At 33.7% G+C, this 18397-nt stretch overlaps 1 protein-coding gene across 7 annotated transcripts in view; it reads right to left on the reverse strand.

The window, feature by feature from the left end:
* The window catches only part of PRUNE2 (prune homolog 2 with BCH domain), a 214459-nt gene that overhangs the window by 153874 nt on the left and 42188 nt on the right, over positions 1-18397 (reverse strand). For all 7 annotated transcript variants that reach the window (XM_039844922.1, XM_039844775.1, XM_039844941.1 and 4 more), the window contains 3 exons: positions 17113-17315; positions 14907-15070; positions 719-871 (listed from right to left, as the gene is read on the reverse strand). In XM_039844922.1, coding sequence (XP_039700856.1) covers positions 719-871; positions 14907-15070; positions 17113-17315 — 520 coding nt within the window. The remainder of the gene's footprint in view (positions 1-718; positions 872-14906; positions 15071-17112; positions 17316-18397) is intronic.

Below are 18397 nucleotides of genomic sequence, written 5' to 3' on the forward strand. Positions count from 1 at the left end.
TTTGCTGGGGTCAGCTCTCAAATAGCCTGCTTTCCCTGAGGCTTTACCCCTGGGAAATCCCAAACTAAGGGAGAAAGCTGTTTGCATTTAAATCCTGGCCTGGCCACTTGCCAGTTGTGTGTGTGATGACGGAAAAGCAGATGCCTCTCGGCACTTCAGTTTTCTCATCTGGAAATTTGGGATAATAATAGCACCTAACACAGTTGTCATGAGGACTTAGTGAGATAATCCATCAAAACCTGTGTATATTAGGCATTCAATGAATTGTAGCTATTTATTATTATTATTATAAAACAATTCAGGAAATCAACTGTCTTTATAAAGCCTAGACCTGGAGAACTATTTTATCTGCTTAGCTGTCTTCTCTCTTATTTTTTTCTAAAAGTCATTGATTTATGAAACCCCATTGTGCTTGACATTGCTCTTGCCACATTCTCAAAATAGAACCCTCTCAGCACAGAGATATCATGTCATGAAGCATCCAGGGTGTGTATTGGATGGGTGAATTAACCACACATCTGGACACGAAGGCCTCAGAGGGAAGTCTGCAGTACAGGGAGTCTGCTTCCAGGTGAGCCAACATTACATGCCTGAAAACCTTCCATAAGCATGAACAATCAAGAAGAAAGCAAAGACACAATCAATTTACCATTCAGGGCCTGGCAACACTCCATACCACAAACCAACTCTATTTGGAAGCTGGGGGACAGTCACTCACCCTGAGCACTGAATTGGCTCTCTTGTAGGACGTTGATAATGTCCTCTCTTGGAGGCAGGCTGGGATATTTTTCTTCCAGGATAGAAAGAATTTCTTCCTGCTTCTCTGAGATCTTTTTGGATTCCATGGTCATGTATTTGAAAAGGATGCTACCTAAAAGGCATGAATAAAAACGGCTTTAACCTTCCAGCCAAACCAGGAAGGGGGCAAGGAAAAGCAATGTTTACTGGCCTCTCTATCTATGCTTCCACTTCCAGTTTCTTGCCTGGACCAGAGGCTTCCACAGTGTAGCATTCAAGAGGCAATTTTTAGAAAATCGTTCAAATACCATCGGCCCTGCCTCATTATTCTCCAGGTATTAATCTCCATAACTTAACTGACTATAGCGCACTCTGTGACACAGTTATTGGATAGAGGAATAAAATGTATAGTTTCCCTTCACCCCACATAAACACACAAAAATGATATATGTTGGTTTTAAATAATTTAAGAATGGAAGTTAATGGCAAACTATTTCAAAACATTAAATGTTATTTACTATCTTCCTTCAATATTCCATTTAAGAGACCACAGAGAGGACTGTTCTTACCTACTGCATTACTGATTTCACATATAAACTTCCTCCTTTGAACAACTAAATTGTATAGTCTCACTGTCGGTAGCAAAAAAAACCTGACAAGGTGGTGAACCCGGAATCCATTCCCAATTTTCCAGGCACCACACAATTTTGAAGTTATTCACTATTATTTAATTATAACAATTCACAAGCTAGGTCTAAATCATAGGTTTCCATTAAAAAGTCATTTGCCGGTATTAGGAATGACCAGCCTCTCATTAACTCCTGGAATTTCTATGCATAATCTCAGTTTGAAAAGAAGGAGTTACCACCTGTCACACCCCCTTCCTCTGCATCCTGAGCTCATACATGGAGTCATAGAAAAAAGAGAATTTTTGCTTGATGATGATTTATTAATCTCTCAAAAAATTCCAAACCTATTAATTAATCAAGATGTCACCATCTCTCTAGCTTTCAGTGTGGCCTTAATAATAGTCATGGGAGGCTGAGGTGGAAAAAAAAGAGGTAAGAATGTAGGAGAAATGGAGTGGTGAGTGAAGGAAAACTAAGACATAGGACATTGACATCTACCCTGAGACCTATAGAACCTAGAGATTAGATGTACATTCACCATTAAAACATTCTGAAAAAAAAACCCCAAGCAAGTCATCTGGTCTCTCTGTTCCCACTTGCCCAATTTTAAAACAGAAATAACACTGCTTTCCTAGCTTATGAGGTTATACTGAGAATCAATTAATATAAACATTATAATGAAAAGTAAATATTGTTAAATACATTTAAAGTATTTCACTCATTCATTCCTTCAGCAAATAGCTATTGAGTACCTACTAGGGGCCAAGCACTGTGCTAGATGCTAAAGATTCAAGACTAGGATAGAGATAGCCTTGCCCCTGATGCTCATGGTAGTTTGAGAGCTAAAGATAAGTAAATACATAAATTTTCAACATAACGAGGATAAGAAGTATCACTGGGGAAATACACAGTACTCTGAATCTAGGCCAGAATTTAGGTTTTCCTTTCCTAGAAAAAGTTTCCTAGAGAGAGTTAACCTAAGCAGAGACTTCAAGGATAACTAGATACTGAAGGCGAAGGCAAGGTAGGAGGGAGATTGCGACCCAGGCAGATCGTGTGCAAAGGCACTGAAGTGAGAGAGGATTTGGCCAGTTCAAGGAATAGAAAGCAGTTAATGAGAGCCAGAGAGTATGATTTTAGGGGGAAAATGTTGAAAAATTAGGTTGGAGAAGTAGACAGGGGCTAGGTCATAAAGGGCCTTACAAGCCATCTTAAAGTTTGCCTTTTATATTCAAAGGGAAATAAGGAGACATTAAAAAGTTTTAAGCAGGGAGAGGTAACATTCCCAAATTTGTTTTATAAGAATCACTCTGGAAACTATGCAGAGAATGAATTAGACAAGGCATATCAGGAGGATTAGTTAGAAGACTGTTTTAGATGAGAACTAAGGAAGGAGCAGTCAGTATGCAGAAAATTGAACCGTTCAAAATAAATTATTATTTGAAGGTAGGAAGTAGCCAATTGGATTCTGAGTATACCCCTTGCTCTAGCAATTTCTGACATAAAATCCAAAACTTTTTTTCTCTTGAGTTATTTATTTCTTAAGTTAGAGTATACACCAAGTCCAACCAGAGTATAATGGGCACAAGGCTGTGACTACTGTTACATTACATTAAGAAAATAGCTTTTCATATTGCATTTCAACTGCAGTAACACTATTCAGAAAAGAACAAGTCCCCTCTAGCAAAGCTGCCTATAAATAGAGGATTTTAGAGGCCGTTTCCCTCAAAGATTCTAAGGTTTTTTTTTAAGCGACTCCTTGATTCAAAGAATAGTCCCTGGCCCCAGGAAGAGAAGTCCTGCCAGAGGATAGGGATTTTTCCCCTCTTTGTTAAGGCAATGGTGAATCTGAATTTTGAAAAAGGTCTTCATCTGCTTCTGGCTCTGACAGACTACCATTGTACCAAGAACAAAGAAAAATGCTGGATAAAATTAAAAAAAAAAAAAATTGTGAAGTCATCAGTTATCCAGGTGACTATCTTAGAATCTAAGATTCTGGAGAGAAAGTAAGTACATAGAGGTGAACTTAACATATGATGTTGCTTTTCTCCTCACAGTACTTGCTAATTCATAAGTTGTAGCCAAAGAGTTGAAAGCGTTAGCGGTGCTAACAGTAGTTTCACAGAAGTAGAGAGACAAAAATTGGAGTCTAGGACTCTCCACAGAGATGGAGTCTTGGTTAAATAACTCAGGTTTTGAAATGGTTCCTTTGCAGAGCTAAGTCCTGGAATAGAAGCTGGAAAACTATAGTCTAAGGGGCAAATCTGGTCCACTGCTTGTTTTTACAAATAAAATGTTATTGGAACACAACCATGCTTATTAATTTACATATTGTTATGGATGCTTTTGTGCTTCAATGACAGGACTAAGTAGTTTAAACTGAGAGCACAGGCCTACAAAGCCTAAAATATTTACTATCCGGCCCCATGCAGAAAAAGTTCGCTGAATCTTGCCAGAAACAGAGTAGTCTTTATAAAGACTGAAATCCTGATTTGAATCAGTTCAAACACAAAACAGATTAAGCTTATCTGACTCTTCTAACTGCCTTTAAGGTATGAAAGCAAATCCTGTCTAGAGCAAAAGATTTCATCATATATAGTTTTGTCATCTCTATATTTTTTATATATGTTATTCGGCAATCGATAAAAAAATTACCAGACATAAAGAAAAAAAATAACTGAAGAATTATAGTAGAGAATTAGAATCTATAAATAAAATATTCAAAAGAATTTTAAAACTGACAATTTAATAACAATTTAAGAACTCAAAAATGTGTTTAAGAACAGATTAGACAAACTAAAGAAAAGATTAGTGAACTGAAAAATATGTCAAGAAAATAGCCATGTAAAACATGGAGAGAAAAAGGGATAAAAAATATATACAGTAGATCATAAGAGACACAAAGGACATGAAAAGGTCTAATATATATGTAATAGGAGTTGTCCTTTGAGAGGAGAGAGAGAATGGGGCTTAAATAATATTTGAAAAGTCAATGGCCAATCAGTTTTCAAAGTTAATGAAAAATAATACTCTAATTTTTAAGATAAATAAGAATTCAAATCAAGATCAATGCAAAGAAAAAAAAGCTCTATGCACATGACAAAACTGATAAAATTACAGAGAAAAAATAATTTAAATCAATCAGCGTAAAAAGACATTATTGTCAAGGGAACTACAATAAAACAGAACTGACCTCATTTAAATGATGAAAGTCAGAAGACAAGGGAATTGTACGTTCAAAGTTCTGATATAATATAATTGCTGCTCTAGAATTCTATAGTAAATGAAAACATATGAAAAAAATGAAGGCAAAATAAAAACTTTTTCAGAAAAACAAACTGGAAGTATTTGTCACAAGAAGACCCAGGCAGAGGAAAATTATTACGGATGGAAGCAAAGAAATGCAGAAAGGAAAAAAACTGGAGAGTGTAAATATGTGGGATAAAAATCAATATTCAGTGTATAAGATAATTATAATATCAATGGAGTTTAAAATATATGTGTAATTTAAATATATTTCAATGGTAACAAATTGCAGAAGGAACTAAGTAGAGATAAATTGTTCTAAGGTTCTTGGATTATCAGGGAACTGGTTAAAATATCAATTCATATGAGATTTTAATTGTATGTTGTAATTTTTACTGAAACTACTAAAAGAATTCATAACTAACAAGCCAATACAGAGAAATGTAATGGCAAAAATAGTTATTTAGCATAAGCTCAGTAAAGAAATGAAAAGAAAAGGGGATAACGTGAGACAAATAGAAAACAAATAGCAAAATGAAAAATTTAAACCCAAATATAAGAGCAATTACATTAAATGTAAAGAAACAATTACTGTTTAGTGGGTATAGAGTTTCAATGTTGCAAAATGAAAAAATGCTAGAGATCTCTTGCAGAACAATGTATATATACTTAACACTACTAAACTATATGATTAAAAATGGTTAAAATGGTAAATTTAATGTTATGTGTTTTTTACCAAAATAAAAAAGAGACAAAGTACTTCAATTTAAAGACAAAAATTATCATACTAAATTTTAAAACCATACTATTCATAAAAACACATAAATATGATATGTAAAGATTGAAAGTAAAAGGATAGAAAACGATATAACATTGACATAATATACTAATAGCAAAGTAGACTACGAGACAAGAAGGATTGCTTGAGATTAAAACAAATATTTCTTTATTATTAAAAGGTCAACCCTCAGGAAGATATATCAATCCTAAATTTATATGTGCTAATAACATAGCTTCTAAATACATAAAGTGAAAATTGACAAAACTAGATGAAGAAAGAGATAAATACACAATGGGAAACTTCAACAGACCTCTCAGCAACTCTAAGAACTAGTAGAAAAAAAATCTATGAAGAGGTAGAATAGTTGAGTAATATGAGTAACGAATGACCTAACTGACATATATTGAACATCGTTATCGACAATGGCAGGTTATGCTTTCTTTTCTAGTATAAATGAAACATTTACCAAAACTAACCATCTGTTGAGGCATCAATCAAGTCTTAACAAATTTCAAAACATTGCAATCACAGAGTTATATCCTGTTGCCACCATAAAAATAGTCTGAAAATCATAACAAAACAAAAACTAGAACATTCCCAAATTTTTTTAAATTAATGCACTTCCAAATAACTCATGGTAAAGAAATCACAATGTAAATTAGAATATATTTTAATTAAATTATAAAGAAAATATGACATTTAAACTTGTGGGATGCAACTATGACTGTGCTCTGAGAAAATTTTGTATCCTCAAAAGCATAAGATGTTAAAAGAAAACCCAGAAAATGCAGCTAAAAAATACAAAAGCAAAGATGTAATAGATAAAAGCAAAACTTAAAGATATAGGAAAAAAACACATATGAATAAAGTTTATAAAACAAAAAGTTGGCTCTAAAAAAGATAATATAAAGAGTTTTGAAAGCTGTCAAGAAAAACAAAGACTGAGAGAAGGGGTAATTTACCAATATTAGGAATGTAATAATGAAATAGTACAGGTTCTACTGACGTTTAAAAGGTAAGTACAACTTTATTTTAATAGATTTTAAAATTTAGAGGAAGTAAACGCTTCCAGAAAAAACTTAACCTGCCAAAGCTGGGAGGAAAAGAAGTTAAAAATATGGATGTTTCTATTTTCATTTAAAACCAAATCCATAATTTAATATCCATAGTTCTAACATTTAAAAAAAAGAAATATACTAATTTTACACAAAATTTTCCAAAGAATAAAAAAAAAGGACACTTCCCAACTTATTTTCTGAATCTAGCATTGTCTTGACACCAATACTCAATAGGGACAATAAGAAATAAGGATTAGAGGCAAATCTCTCTCATAGGTACAGATGCAAAAATTTTTTAAACTAGTCCCAGATCAAATTAACAATATATAATAGGATATTGTGTAGTCACCAGGTAGGGATTTCCTAGGAATTAAAGAGCAAATTAACATTCAAAACTTAATCAATGTAACTCACTATGTTAATAGAATAAAAGAGAAAAAAATCATGATTATCTCAATAGATGTCACTTAGTAAAACCACTTGATAAAATCCAAGATTTAATCACTATATAAAAATCTCAGCCAAGTAAAATAGAAAACAACATCATTAATTGACAAAGGGCATTTATAAAAACCAAATAAAGAAAGCAAACATTATATTTGTGAAGTATTGAAGGCTTCCACTTTAAATCTGAAACGAGACAAGGATGCCTGATATTACTATTTCCATTCAGCACTACACTGTGAATCACAGCCAGAGCAATAGGCAAGCAAAAGAAGTAAACAATATAAGTAAAGGAAAAAAGAAATAAAAAGTCTTTCTTCATAGATGATATGTTTGTGTATGTAAGAAACTCAAAGAATCTATAAATGAGCTTAAAAATAGTAAGTAAATTTAGCAAGATTGCTAGATATGTTTAATAACACAAAATCTGTATCTGTAAACAGTCACAATTGGAAAATCAAATTTAAAAATTCAAAAAAAAAAAACTACTAGAATCAAAATATAAGATAATTAAGAACAAATTTCACAAAAATGTGCCTGGCTTATAGTCAAACCAAGAATCCAGCTTTTTTGATTTAAGGATCTTGATCTTAAAATAGATAAAATAGAAAAGGAGTACTCAAAAGTTAACCTAAGAGGGCTTCACTAAACAGAGTACTACAGGATAATTCAGTGATACTGGTTTATAATGAAGTATGACCTGACATTTAGAAAAGAGATGTACTGACATAAATGAAAAAAATAATGAGCATCAAAAAGATGTTCACCATAGACTGAGTTGTTTCTATTGTATAAGAAAGGCTACAGCCCAACTTTATCCAAGGGATTCATCTATAGCAAATTTTTCTTCTTCACATTAGAGACACATTTAGCTACATACTTAGTTACATATCTGTATCAGGATACACAACAGCCAAAGGCACTTCTTAGGAAAATCAAATCTGTTTTCGGATAAAAGTTGATTTAACTTCCAGCAAATTCTGCAGAACTAAGAAACTACTTAAATCCATACACATGTACCCAAAAGTGTCCCAGCTATTCACAGGCCAGGGGGGATTAACAACAAGCAACAAAGAAAGCAATTATAATAAAATAGTAACAAACATTTCATTACATTAGAAAAAAAATCAACCGCAATATTCTTTGTTCAAAAGAATGAAGTGAAGGACCACTTGCCAAAAGCAATTGCAGTACATTAATATTAAACATGATCTAATGAAGTCAGAAGTTGTTTGGGGAAAACATTCACCATGATAAAGACATATTCTGCATGATAAATTCTTAGCAGGAAAGAAGGGATTTAAACCTCTTTCCTTATTTCACCTGAAATTGATTCATACTGAAAGAAAAAAAATTAAGGAATGAATAATAGAAAGAGGAAAAGGAGAAAATAGAGAAGGAAGGAGAAAAAAAGATAGAAAATACAACTTAGCTTACATGTTTGCCTGAAAAGGAATAAAAAAGAAGCATGTTATTCAAGTGCTTAATAATCTTATAAATTTAAAATGTCTGAATTTAAAAAGGTTTATCTTTGTATGGCAGAATAAATAATTAACACTCTGAGGTTGAGGAATTGTTCTGGTTTTATATTAGCTGAAAAAAATAATTTCCTTCCCCTACCCCCAATACAAGCTTTTCCTCTTCCTAAGCATAACAAGCAATGTAATTCCCTTTGGACTTTGTAACCATTTCAGGAAATGGATGATTCACTCTTTGGTCAAGAGAAAAAAAAAACAAAAAACCTGGCTCTGTTCCTTTCCTATTTGACCTCCTTAAAAGGATCTTTTTGAAGCTGTTAGTCCAGGCTACTAAAATAGCAAGGAACTATTCTTTATTAAAGATCAAATGGGGCTACCATTAGAAAGGAGAGAAATTGTTTCTTAAAACCCAAGGGGATAGTTTTCCACGTCCTGAGCTAAGAACAATTGCTGTTGTTTGTTTCAGTATTCATATTGTGGCTCTGTCAAGGTCTTACACAAATAATGTGCAAGGCCTTTTGAGTGAAGCGTGGTCTTGATGAAAACATGCCTGGTAATCAGTGGCTGAAATCTCATCATTGCCAGCTGGTTCCTGGAAACACACACACACACACACACACACACACACACACACACACACACACACACACACACACACACACACACACACACACACACTCCCCCAATGTGATGATCCAGCACTTTAAGGGACCTTAAATTTGGCATTAATCCCCTAGTATACATCTCTGGGGAAATAAAAAAACATATAAGTTGAGTCTGGCAGGTCAAAAGTAATTGTTCGCTTTTGGCACAAGCCCAGGGCATAACCAAACACCGATGTTAGGCCACTGTGACTATAAAAAGTGACTTTTAGATAGATCAAGCTGCAGCTTATCTGAAAATGATAGCAAGAAGATCTTAGAAGCAGACAGGAGGGAGAAGAGGAGGAAGAGGAGGAGATGACAAAGAAAGGAGGGCAGGAGAAAGAAAAAGAAAATAGATAAACACAACAGAAAAATGGCAGTGGGGAGGAGACAAAGGTGTGAAAAGACACATTTCCAAAAATCAGGGTCATTTATGATCTCATCCTCTAAGACAAATAATTTCTTATACAAATAATTAGAAAATAATCTACGTTAAGTAAATCTGTGCTTTTCCTGATGGAAATTATGCTAACATTCTGTATCCTGCAATTTCTAAATTAAAGTTATGTCCTATCAAAAGACAACAGCAAGACCTAACTATTATAAGAAGTATTAACTTAAGAAAATGCAAATTATTTCAACTTCACTGAATCCCCTACAAAGTCTGAACTGAACACACACTGGCTGTGGCTAAGTCACCTGTTGACATTTATCCATACGTGTCCTGCCAGGGCCCAGAAGATACAGCGACGGGGGAGACTGTTAGAGAAACATAGCAGGCTATTTCTATACTGGCAACATGGGTACATAAATGATCTTTTAATCAAATCCATAATAATACGATTCTACCTCAATATTTGAATGCAGTATTATCCCATAGGACAAACAATTTGACATACAGCTATAGCAAGTATAAGACTACAAAAGATTCTGATATGACTGAATTTAAATATTTATTTCCTATATTTAGAGAAAAACATCAACATGTATACAAAAGAAATTCAGAACAGAAAATAATGTTACTAGACTGAAGACAATATTGATTAAAACAATTCCCATACACTGATTGAGAAGTGGGAAGCATCTGACACACTATGCCCAGTTCCTGTATAAACCACTATTACATGCATTGGAGGACGTCTCTGATATTATCAAATGTCTTTTCAAGAAGACTGATGCAAGACTGACGCAAGGAAAAAATACTTTAGACTTAGATTTTTTTTAATGCGGAAATGATATATGTGTTTGCTTTAATAATAATATAAATATTACAATTAATTACAATTTCCACTTTCTATTGGTTCTAGAAAGCTCATATCCAGTTTCAAATTGAACGCTATTTTTACTCCTTGTTTTTATTTATTTATTTATTCATTCATTCATTCATTCATTTATGGTGACATCGATTAACAAAATCCAATAAGTTTCAGCTGTACATTTTAACAGTAAGGCATATATAAATTTACACTGCATGTTCACCTCCCATAGTTAGATTTCTTTCTGTCACCACATATTTGATTCTCTTTACCCCATCTATCTCCCCTCCCCCCACCCCTTACCCTCTGGTAACCACTAGTCTATAGTCCATGTCCATGAGTCTCTGTTTGTTTATCCTGTTCATTTGTTCCTTTTAGGTTTATATCCCACATATAAGTGATATCATGTGATTTTCAACTTTTTCTGTCTGGCTTATTTCGCTTAGCATGATTATCTCAAGGTCCATCCAGGTTGTCGCAACTGGCAGTATTTCATCTCTTCTCATGGCTGAGTAATATTCCATTGTATATAACTCCTTCAGTTTTTAAATTCTATCTTGATCTTATTCCCTTCTCTACATATTTTTATGTTTCCCAACCCTGACAATTTTTCTATTTTATTACATTTGTATGCATTTATTATATTTGCATAAGTAATTTCAAATTTTCTATGTAGGGATGAAGGATATAATAATAAAATAAATAAATAATAGATAGATGATAGATAATTGACCTATGCAAATAGATATTACATTTACTATAAACATAGAGGTCTAATAACAATGAGTGTATACATTTAATTCCTGTTATGTATAAAACAGGTGAAACCAATCTGTAAGGTTATGGGTTACACACAGGGGTGATAAAGTATAAAGAAATGCAAGAAAATGTGTGCCATAAAAACCAAAATGCTGGTTTAACCTCTCTTTGGTTAGAGAAGGAGCGAATAGTGAAGAAAAGAGGTACAAATAGGTCATCTTGTTCTATTTCTTTACCTGAGTTATTGTTAAAATGGTGTTGCTTTTGAGATAACTCATTGAACTGTATATTTATGTTATTTTATTCATGTTTTGTATTCATTTCTGTACATGTATTATACTCCGTGAAAGGGTTAAAATGATATATATATGTGTATATATATGTATCATATACATATAATGACAACCAAAAGATGAAAATAAAAATAAACGTTTGCAAAACAGTAAAACAAATTCTACAAGGATTACTAAAAGCTAAAAAGAAAAAAAAAAGATTAATTATTAGAATGAACAATGTCCAAAGTCCAGACATTAAGAATGTTTGAGGGATGGGCTGGAATGCAATGGAAATTAAAATATCATAGCACTAATTGAATCAATTTAGCCATTAAAAAATAGAAAGTATATAAATGATCTTGCAAAATTCATTTTACGACGGTATTTGAGGGTCCTTCGTGTGGCAAGCATAGTTCCAGGCACCAGAGACACAACAGTAGAGCAATGAACAAAACATGTAAGGTCTCTTTTCTCATGAAGTTTACATTCTTCAGTGAGAGATCAAGGGAGAGGACACTAGTGACAGAAAGAAAGATAAGTAGATAGATAGAAACATGCATTCCAGAAGGAGCTTATGTAAATCCTCAAAAGTGGAAAGAGTTGGGCATATTTAAAAGACTGGAAAGCCCTTGCCCCTGGAACACACATGAGAAAAGGAGAAATAGCATGAGATGATTGTAGAGTAGGAGGAGAAAGATTGCGTTTTGGATTGTAAGGATGGAGTGCTTGAGTTTTGAGTGTGATGGATTTTAAGCAGGGGATTGATATGACCTGATTTATATTTTTAAAAGGTCATTCTGACTACTTCATAGACAATAGATTTTAAGGAGGAAATAGGGCAACAGGCGAGTAGAGACAGAGTGGTGGCTTGGATTGGATCACTAGTAGTGATCATGGTGATTTTCTAGATGTATAGTCAACCGGACTAGATTGTGACCTAAGTAACTGGGTGATTGGCAGTACCTTTTACTGAAATGGGGAAACTGGGATAAAAGCAGTTTTGCAGGTACAGAGAACTAAAGGGTTCCATTACAGCCATGAAAAGGTGGTGGCACTAATTAGATATGCATGTGAAGATGTCACATGGGCAACACTGGAATTCTAAACATAGGTGACAGTTGGAGATACCGGAAGTCACAGCCCAAGTATTATATTTAGTCTCAGAACTAAATGAGGTCAGCGTATAGAGCAAAAAATGCCCAAGACAACGCTGTAGTGTACTGCAATGCTTAGAAGTTGAGCAAAAAAGAACTAACAAACTAAACTAAGAAAGAGCTGGCCCAACTTTTTCGAAATTAAGAAACATTGAAAATTACAATTTTTTTTAGCACACCAGGCTAAGAGACATACTTAAGGTGTTCCCCAAAGATTGAGGGGATCAATATCTTGGCACACTTGAAATCCGTTTATAGCACATGAGCTTGCCGTGGCATGAAAGGCAAATAACCAAAGTGATTAAGTATTTAGTTCATAGTAAATTCAGGTATTTTTGGTACAAAGTTCATAATAATATATCCTCCATAGAGTTCTAATTATGAAGCTTTTAAAAACTCTCCAAGTTATGGCTACATAAATATCTAGTCTCACAACATCTGGAATCAGATATTTTTTAAAATTCTGTATGGCAAGGGTGTACATAGCAATTTTGCATTCCATCAAGTCATAGAAAAATGCGTAAAGATATGTTCTAGAAATGTGTGTCAAATTAACGATCGATCATTTGAGCACTCTAAAATATAAAATAACATCATAGTTGTTATAGAGAAAAATCCTTTAGAAAGAGAACTATTCATGTTATGAAAACAAAGAATGCTAAAATTATTTATAAACACATAAGAAATCTCCTTTTGGGTTTGGTATTAATACATGACTGGAAAATTATGAAATCTAAGTTTGAGTTTAGTGAATATGGTAAAGTTCTACTTGATTTTTTTTTTTTATATTTACTAAAGATTCAGAATCTTTCAAAAATCAGCCCATTGCCCTTCTGAACACTTAAGTTGCCTCTTCAGAATCAAACTCCTTGGGTCATCGTCCTTTGTTCCCTCAGTATTGGCAGTGCTTCGTCCTCTCACATTCCAAGTTCCAAGTGACAAGGAAGTCATGTCATTATTCTGCTTGGTTCCTAATCCCATTTCAAGCCCACCCTTATGAAAAATCTCTGATGATTAGAAAAACAAATCCTTTGCCATAGCTTTAATTCTTGGTAACTTAGCTAACTAAAACCAAGGTAACTAACCAAAGGGTCTTCATTCTTTCTAATCCCCTAAATCCAAATATCACCATCATCATCGTCATCATCAACAAAATCATCTGTACCAATGTATTACAGTTTCATACTATTTTACTATTTATAGAAAAATCATAATGATGAGCTATTCATTGACTACAATTCTTTCCTGCTAAATAACATGTATTTTTTGAACAAGAATCTAAACCTCAAATTTGTGATCAAAAAAAAAAATATTCTCTAGTGTTTGCCTGCACTCCACATTTGCACTGTCAAACATCTTCCCTCTTGGCTGAGATCCCCAATTACTTTTATTTTCTTCCTGCCTTGTCACAGAGATAAATGATTTTTACAGATGCCCATAGCTAGAAAAATATTTAAAACAGGTGTACTGGGGCCATTAGTTCTAAAACATTTATAGGAACTATGTAGTGCTTAAACCTTTCCCCCTCCAATTTGTGGTAGAGACAGAGGAAGTGAAGGAAAAAGTCTTGAAAAGAATTGTCAACATTCTCTTGGTCTTCTTCCTTTTTTAATTCTTTCAGCCTGCTAATCACTGTTTTTCACTTTCTTGTGTTAACTATTTCTGAGAAAAATCTATGTCTACCATGTTTAAGAAAAAGTGTCGAAGGGGAAAAAAAAAGAAAAAAGCTTTATACAAAACCTAAAACTGTCCTAAATGAGACAGTACAGAATTTTTGTGGTAATTCTGTGGCACCAAAGTCAACTGACAATTTCCAGCTCAGAAATCATTTTTTGGAAGCCAGGGGCTCCACTGACCAGAGTGAAATAGAGATTAGGAGAATAATTGATGACAGTGTGCTCGAGACCACAGTGCCCAAAGCAGGCTGAGTGAAGACAGAATACAAGATGGGGAGAGAAGGAGGTGACAATGTGTCTATAAAAGTCCATCCTGCACAATATCACCAAATGAAAGGTGCTATTTTGCCATCCAAACCATATTATATAAAATAAACAAGCATGTATCAGTATCAAGAGGTATTTTAATATGGGAACATGGAATTCTGACCCATATTCACACTGTTATGGGGCAAGAATTACTCCTGGAAGCTGTGAGACAGCCAGGGGAGCGATCAGCTCCCCAACAGAGGTGCAGCAGTTCCATTTAATATTCTTGTCTAGTGAAACAGCGAAGATCCTTCATGTCTATTTTTAAATGCACATTTTTAATATTCAGTATAATGCTACTCTTTAACAAACTCTTTACTCCCTGCCTCTCTGATGAAGCTTCCCGTGGTCTTTTAAGGGATTGTTAACCCAAGAATGGATCGCACTCTTTCTGCATGAGCAAGTCCAGAGACACTCCATTAAGCCTTCCAGTATTTAATAGAAAGAGTTATCTCTCACCTCTGAGGAGATGAGCCAGCTGCTCGGTGATGAGCTCGGGAGCCTCCTGAAGAATCTCTCTCACGACGAGGGAGGAGGAAGACTCTGGGATCTCGAGCCCAGCATCGCTCTGCTCGGCTGGACTAATGACTTTGACAACAGCTGATTCTAAAGTTTTGTCCTCACTGTAAAGCAAATGTAGGAGAGGAGGAGAAAGAGATATGGCACATTTTCTTACTTTGGGGAATGATTTAATCTCTTCTCCCACACAAATGACTTCCTCACAATAACCAAAAATATGAGTAAGCGTACATGACTCAGAAGAAAAGAAAGTGATTCTATGTGTTTTCATATTTCATTTTAACTAATCACCTCCTTAAGATTCTAAGAGTGTCTTCACACCTCAGCACTTCTATTTTTCATTTAGCTGTTAGAAAACAACGACAACAATAATAATAGCTAACATTTATTGAGCTTCCACTACAGGCCAGATTCTATATAAATGTCTCAGAATATTATCGTGTTTTATACTAGAAAATGATCCTATGAAATGAGTTCTTTTAAAATTTCTATTTTATAAATGCAGAAACAGAGGCATGAAGGGGTGAAGAAATTTGTCCAAGGTCACAAAGTTTATAAGTAGACTAGCTTATATTTAAACTCTGGTTTAAATTTAAAATCTGGTTCTAAAGCTTGTACATCCAGTCATGGTGCTGAAGGAAAAATACTACCGGCTTATTTACTTCCACAATTATTCTTTTTACATGAGATAGAGTTGGCTTTTATCAAAGGCAGAAAGAAAGATGTGGCTAAAACAAACTTTATTCTTTCTGTCTGCCAAAACCAGAAGAATGGAAGTGAAGGAAAAGAAGATCTTGACCTATTTTTGAAAAGCATTCTATTTCATAAACAATCCCAAAGCCAGTGTTCATAGCTTCAGTCTCAAAATAAGCAAAATTTTTCAATTTTAATTGGTAACAAAACTCTTCCTAAGGTTTCAACTGACACACAAGTTTCATGTGGCTTCTTAAACTGTCTTTTTCCATATCTACCTGCATTTATCGATCTGAATAGGTTAACACATAAATTTAATAAAGTATGTGGTCATCCTGAATATTGATAAATGAAGTCAGTCAAATAACTTACCCATAATTCTCAGCCAGTTATCAATTAATTACTCATTGATAAATATTACTCAAAAAGAATTTCGTGGGTTTCAAACACAATGAGAATAAAAACAGCACCATGCAGGTAGATTATTTTGAAAACTCTTTATAATTGAATAAACTGCACAACTGACATTACAACATCTTCATACCTAAATATGCTTTCTAAAAAATAGTTAAATAAAAAAATAGATACTTGTACAGTTTTTATTTCATGTACACTAAAGTCTATTCCACTGGTTAATGTCATCAACGATTAGCAAATTGGCAAAGTATGCAAAAAAACTAACATCTCAAATGACTGAGATGTGTAACTGTGATTCTTCATTCAGTAGCAATAGAGAGTTTATCAAAGGGTATCTTTCTGTTGAGTTGTAAAGTCCTTGAAGGCAGAGAATTTGTCTTATTTCTCTTTATGTATCTTTAGATTCTTGTACCAGTTAGCAATTCTTAAGCAGTTATTGAAGGAGACAGAAGTCTCAAGTTCTAATCCAAAGGCTTCTACTAACTGCATATGGTACCTTGGGTAAGTCATTTGTAACACTAGATGTCAGGATTTTTGTCCATAAAATATGGAGTTCAAACTACATGAACTTAAACAAAACATCATCCTGCTCTCATGGTATAAAATGCTATGAGAGATGAGCCAAAGATCAAATGACTTTTATAGCCCATCTATATAACTTTCCATTTCACTACTGAGATTTTTTTCTTAAGTAACTTTCAGTTTTATTTAGCGTTTAATTTCAATTTTCATTACACATTTTCAGCATCAATATATAGGACAGTTGCATTGCTATAAGAAAGTGGTTGAAATGGTTTAAAATTATAATTTTGGTCAATTTTACAAGAACTTTCCATTCAAAGATGTTATATTTGAAATGCAAAAGTAAAACATAGGATTGGTGTAACTCAGCTTTTGCCATAAGAGAAAAAAAAAATTTCCTTCCCTCTGAATGTCCTCGGCCTTTCGTAATTTCCCTAAACCACAAAACTCATGAACAAGGTGACATTTTGCCCAGAAGAGCCTTCATTAAAAGATCAGACCTCCAGAGCCTCACCTCGCCAGCACATTGCCGCCAACAAGTGTTATAGATAACTTCCCTTCATTATTTAGCTGATGTAGATTAATTTCATCTCGGAATATGTGAAATGATTCAGAAATATTTAGCTCTTCTAAAATAAACTTTGTCTCAGTGAAGTAGTTGAATTCAGTTCTTGGTATGTTCAGCACTGGCAAACAGAGAACCCCAGGTGGACTGACCTAGCGAAAAAAAGTTAACAATCACTGACAATAGCAGGAGGAAAGAAAACAACCACATCTTCTCAAGCCTGGGTTAAACCAGAAAAGGGAACGAAAGTCCTTTGGCCTCGCCAAACCATTTGACATTCATAACCAGCTTTTCCTGAACCCCGTTAGCAGAAAATCCTAATTTAGCCTCTTGTTACTCTACATGAAACTTCTTGTACCTTATTTGAAAAATTCTATGCCTCATTTCAATCCTTCCACAATTAAAAAATATATATAATGTATATACTATGTATAAATATATATGTACATCTATTATATTCTCCTCTTCAGGGGAAACAAATTCACATCTCTATATGAAATTAGCAGAAAATTGGAATGATTGAAACAAGATAGGTGAGGACTGCAGTGACACAGAAAGACATATATGTCTCATCTCTACTGTATGCCTGTCACTCAGCTCCAGCCAATTGTTTACATACAAAAACTTTGGGTTCAGAATAGTTAAATCTTTCAATTACTCAAGAAAAGTTGGAAATCTTGATCGTGAGATATTATTTGTGATGTTTAATTGTTGCAATTAATTTTTTAATAAAACTACTATGTAAGTTAATAAAAACTCATTTATGAGCCAGATTTTGGCCCACAGACTAATTGTTGTGATTTCTGTTGTTTTTTTTAAATATTATTTTAAAAATCTTACATTAACAAATCTCTTATTAAAAATTGTAATAGGGGGAAATGAGATGGGTAGAAGTTAGAGAATTCAGATTCACGATAATAAACATTTTTCTATAGGAATTTTAAAAAATAAAGGGTTTTTAAAAATTACTATAAGTGTATAGCAATAAACCCTAAATATCACTGAGATAATGTGCGGTTTGATAACACTGAATTTTTGCATAAAGTAAATGACCTTTATTCTCACATCATCACCAGCTCTGTCAAAAGCATAGTGTTTTTTGCACAGTTTTAACATCTTTATCATTCATCTCTTTTTTAACACTAAGATGGCAGCGCTTTTTGCCTCTTTTGTTCAGTTATGTTTCCCAGTGCATAAAACAATCTGGCACAGAGTAGAAATTTAATATGTATTT

The sequence above is a fragment of the Pteropus medius genome, unplaced genomic scaffold (genome assembly GCF_902729225.1).
Source record: "Pteropus medius unplaced genomic scaffold, Ma_sr-lr_union100, whole genome shotgun sequence".
Classification (NCBI taxonomy): domain Eukaryota; kingdom Metazoa; phylum Chordata; class Mammalia; order Chiroptera; family Pteropodidae; genus Pteropus; species Pteropus medius.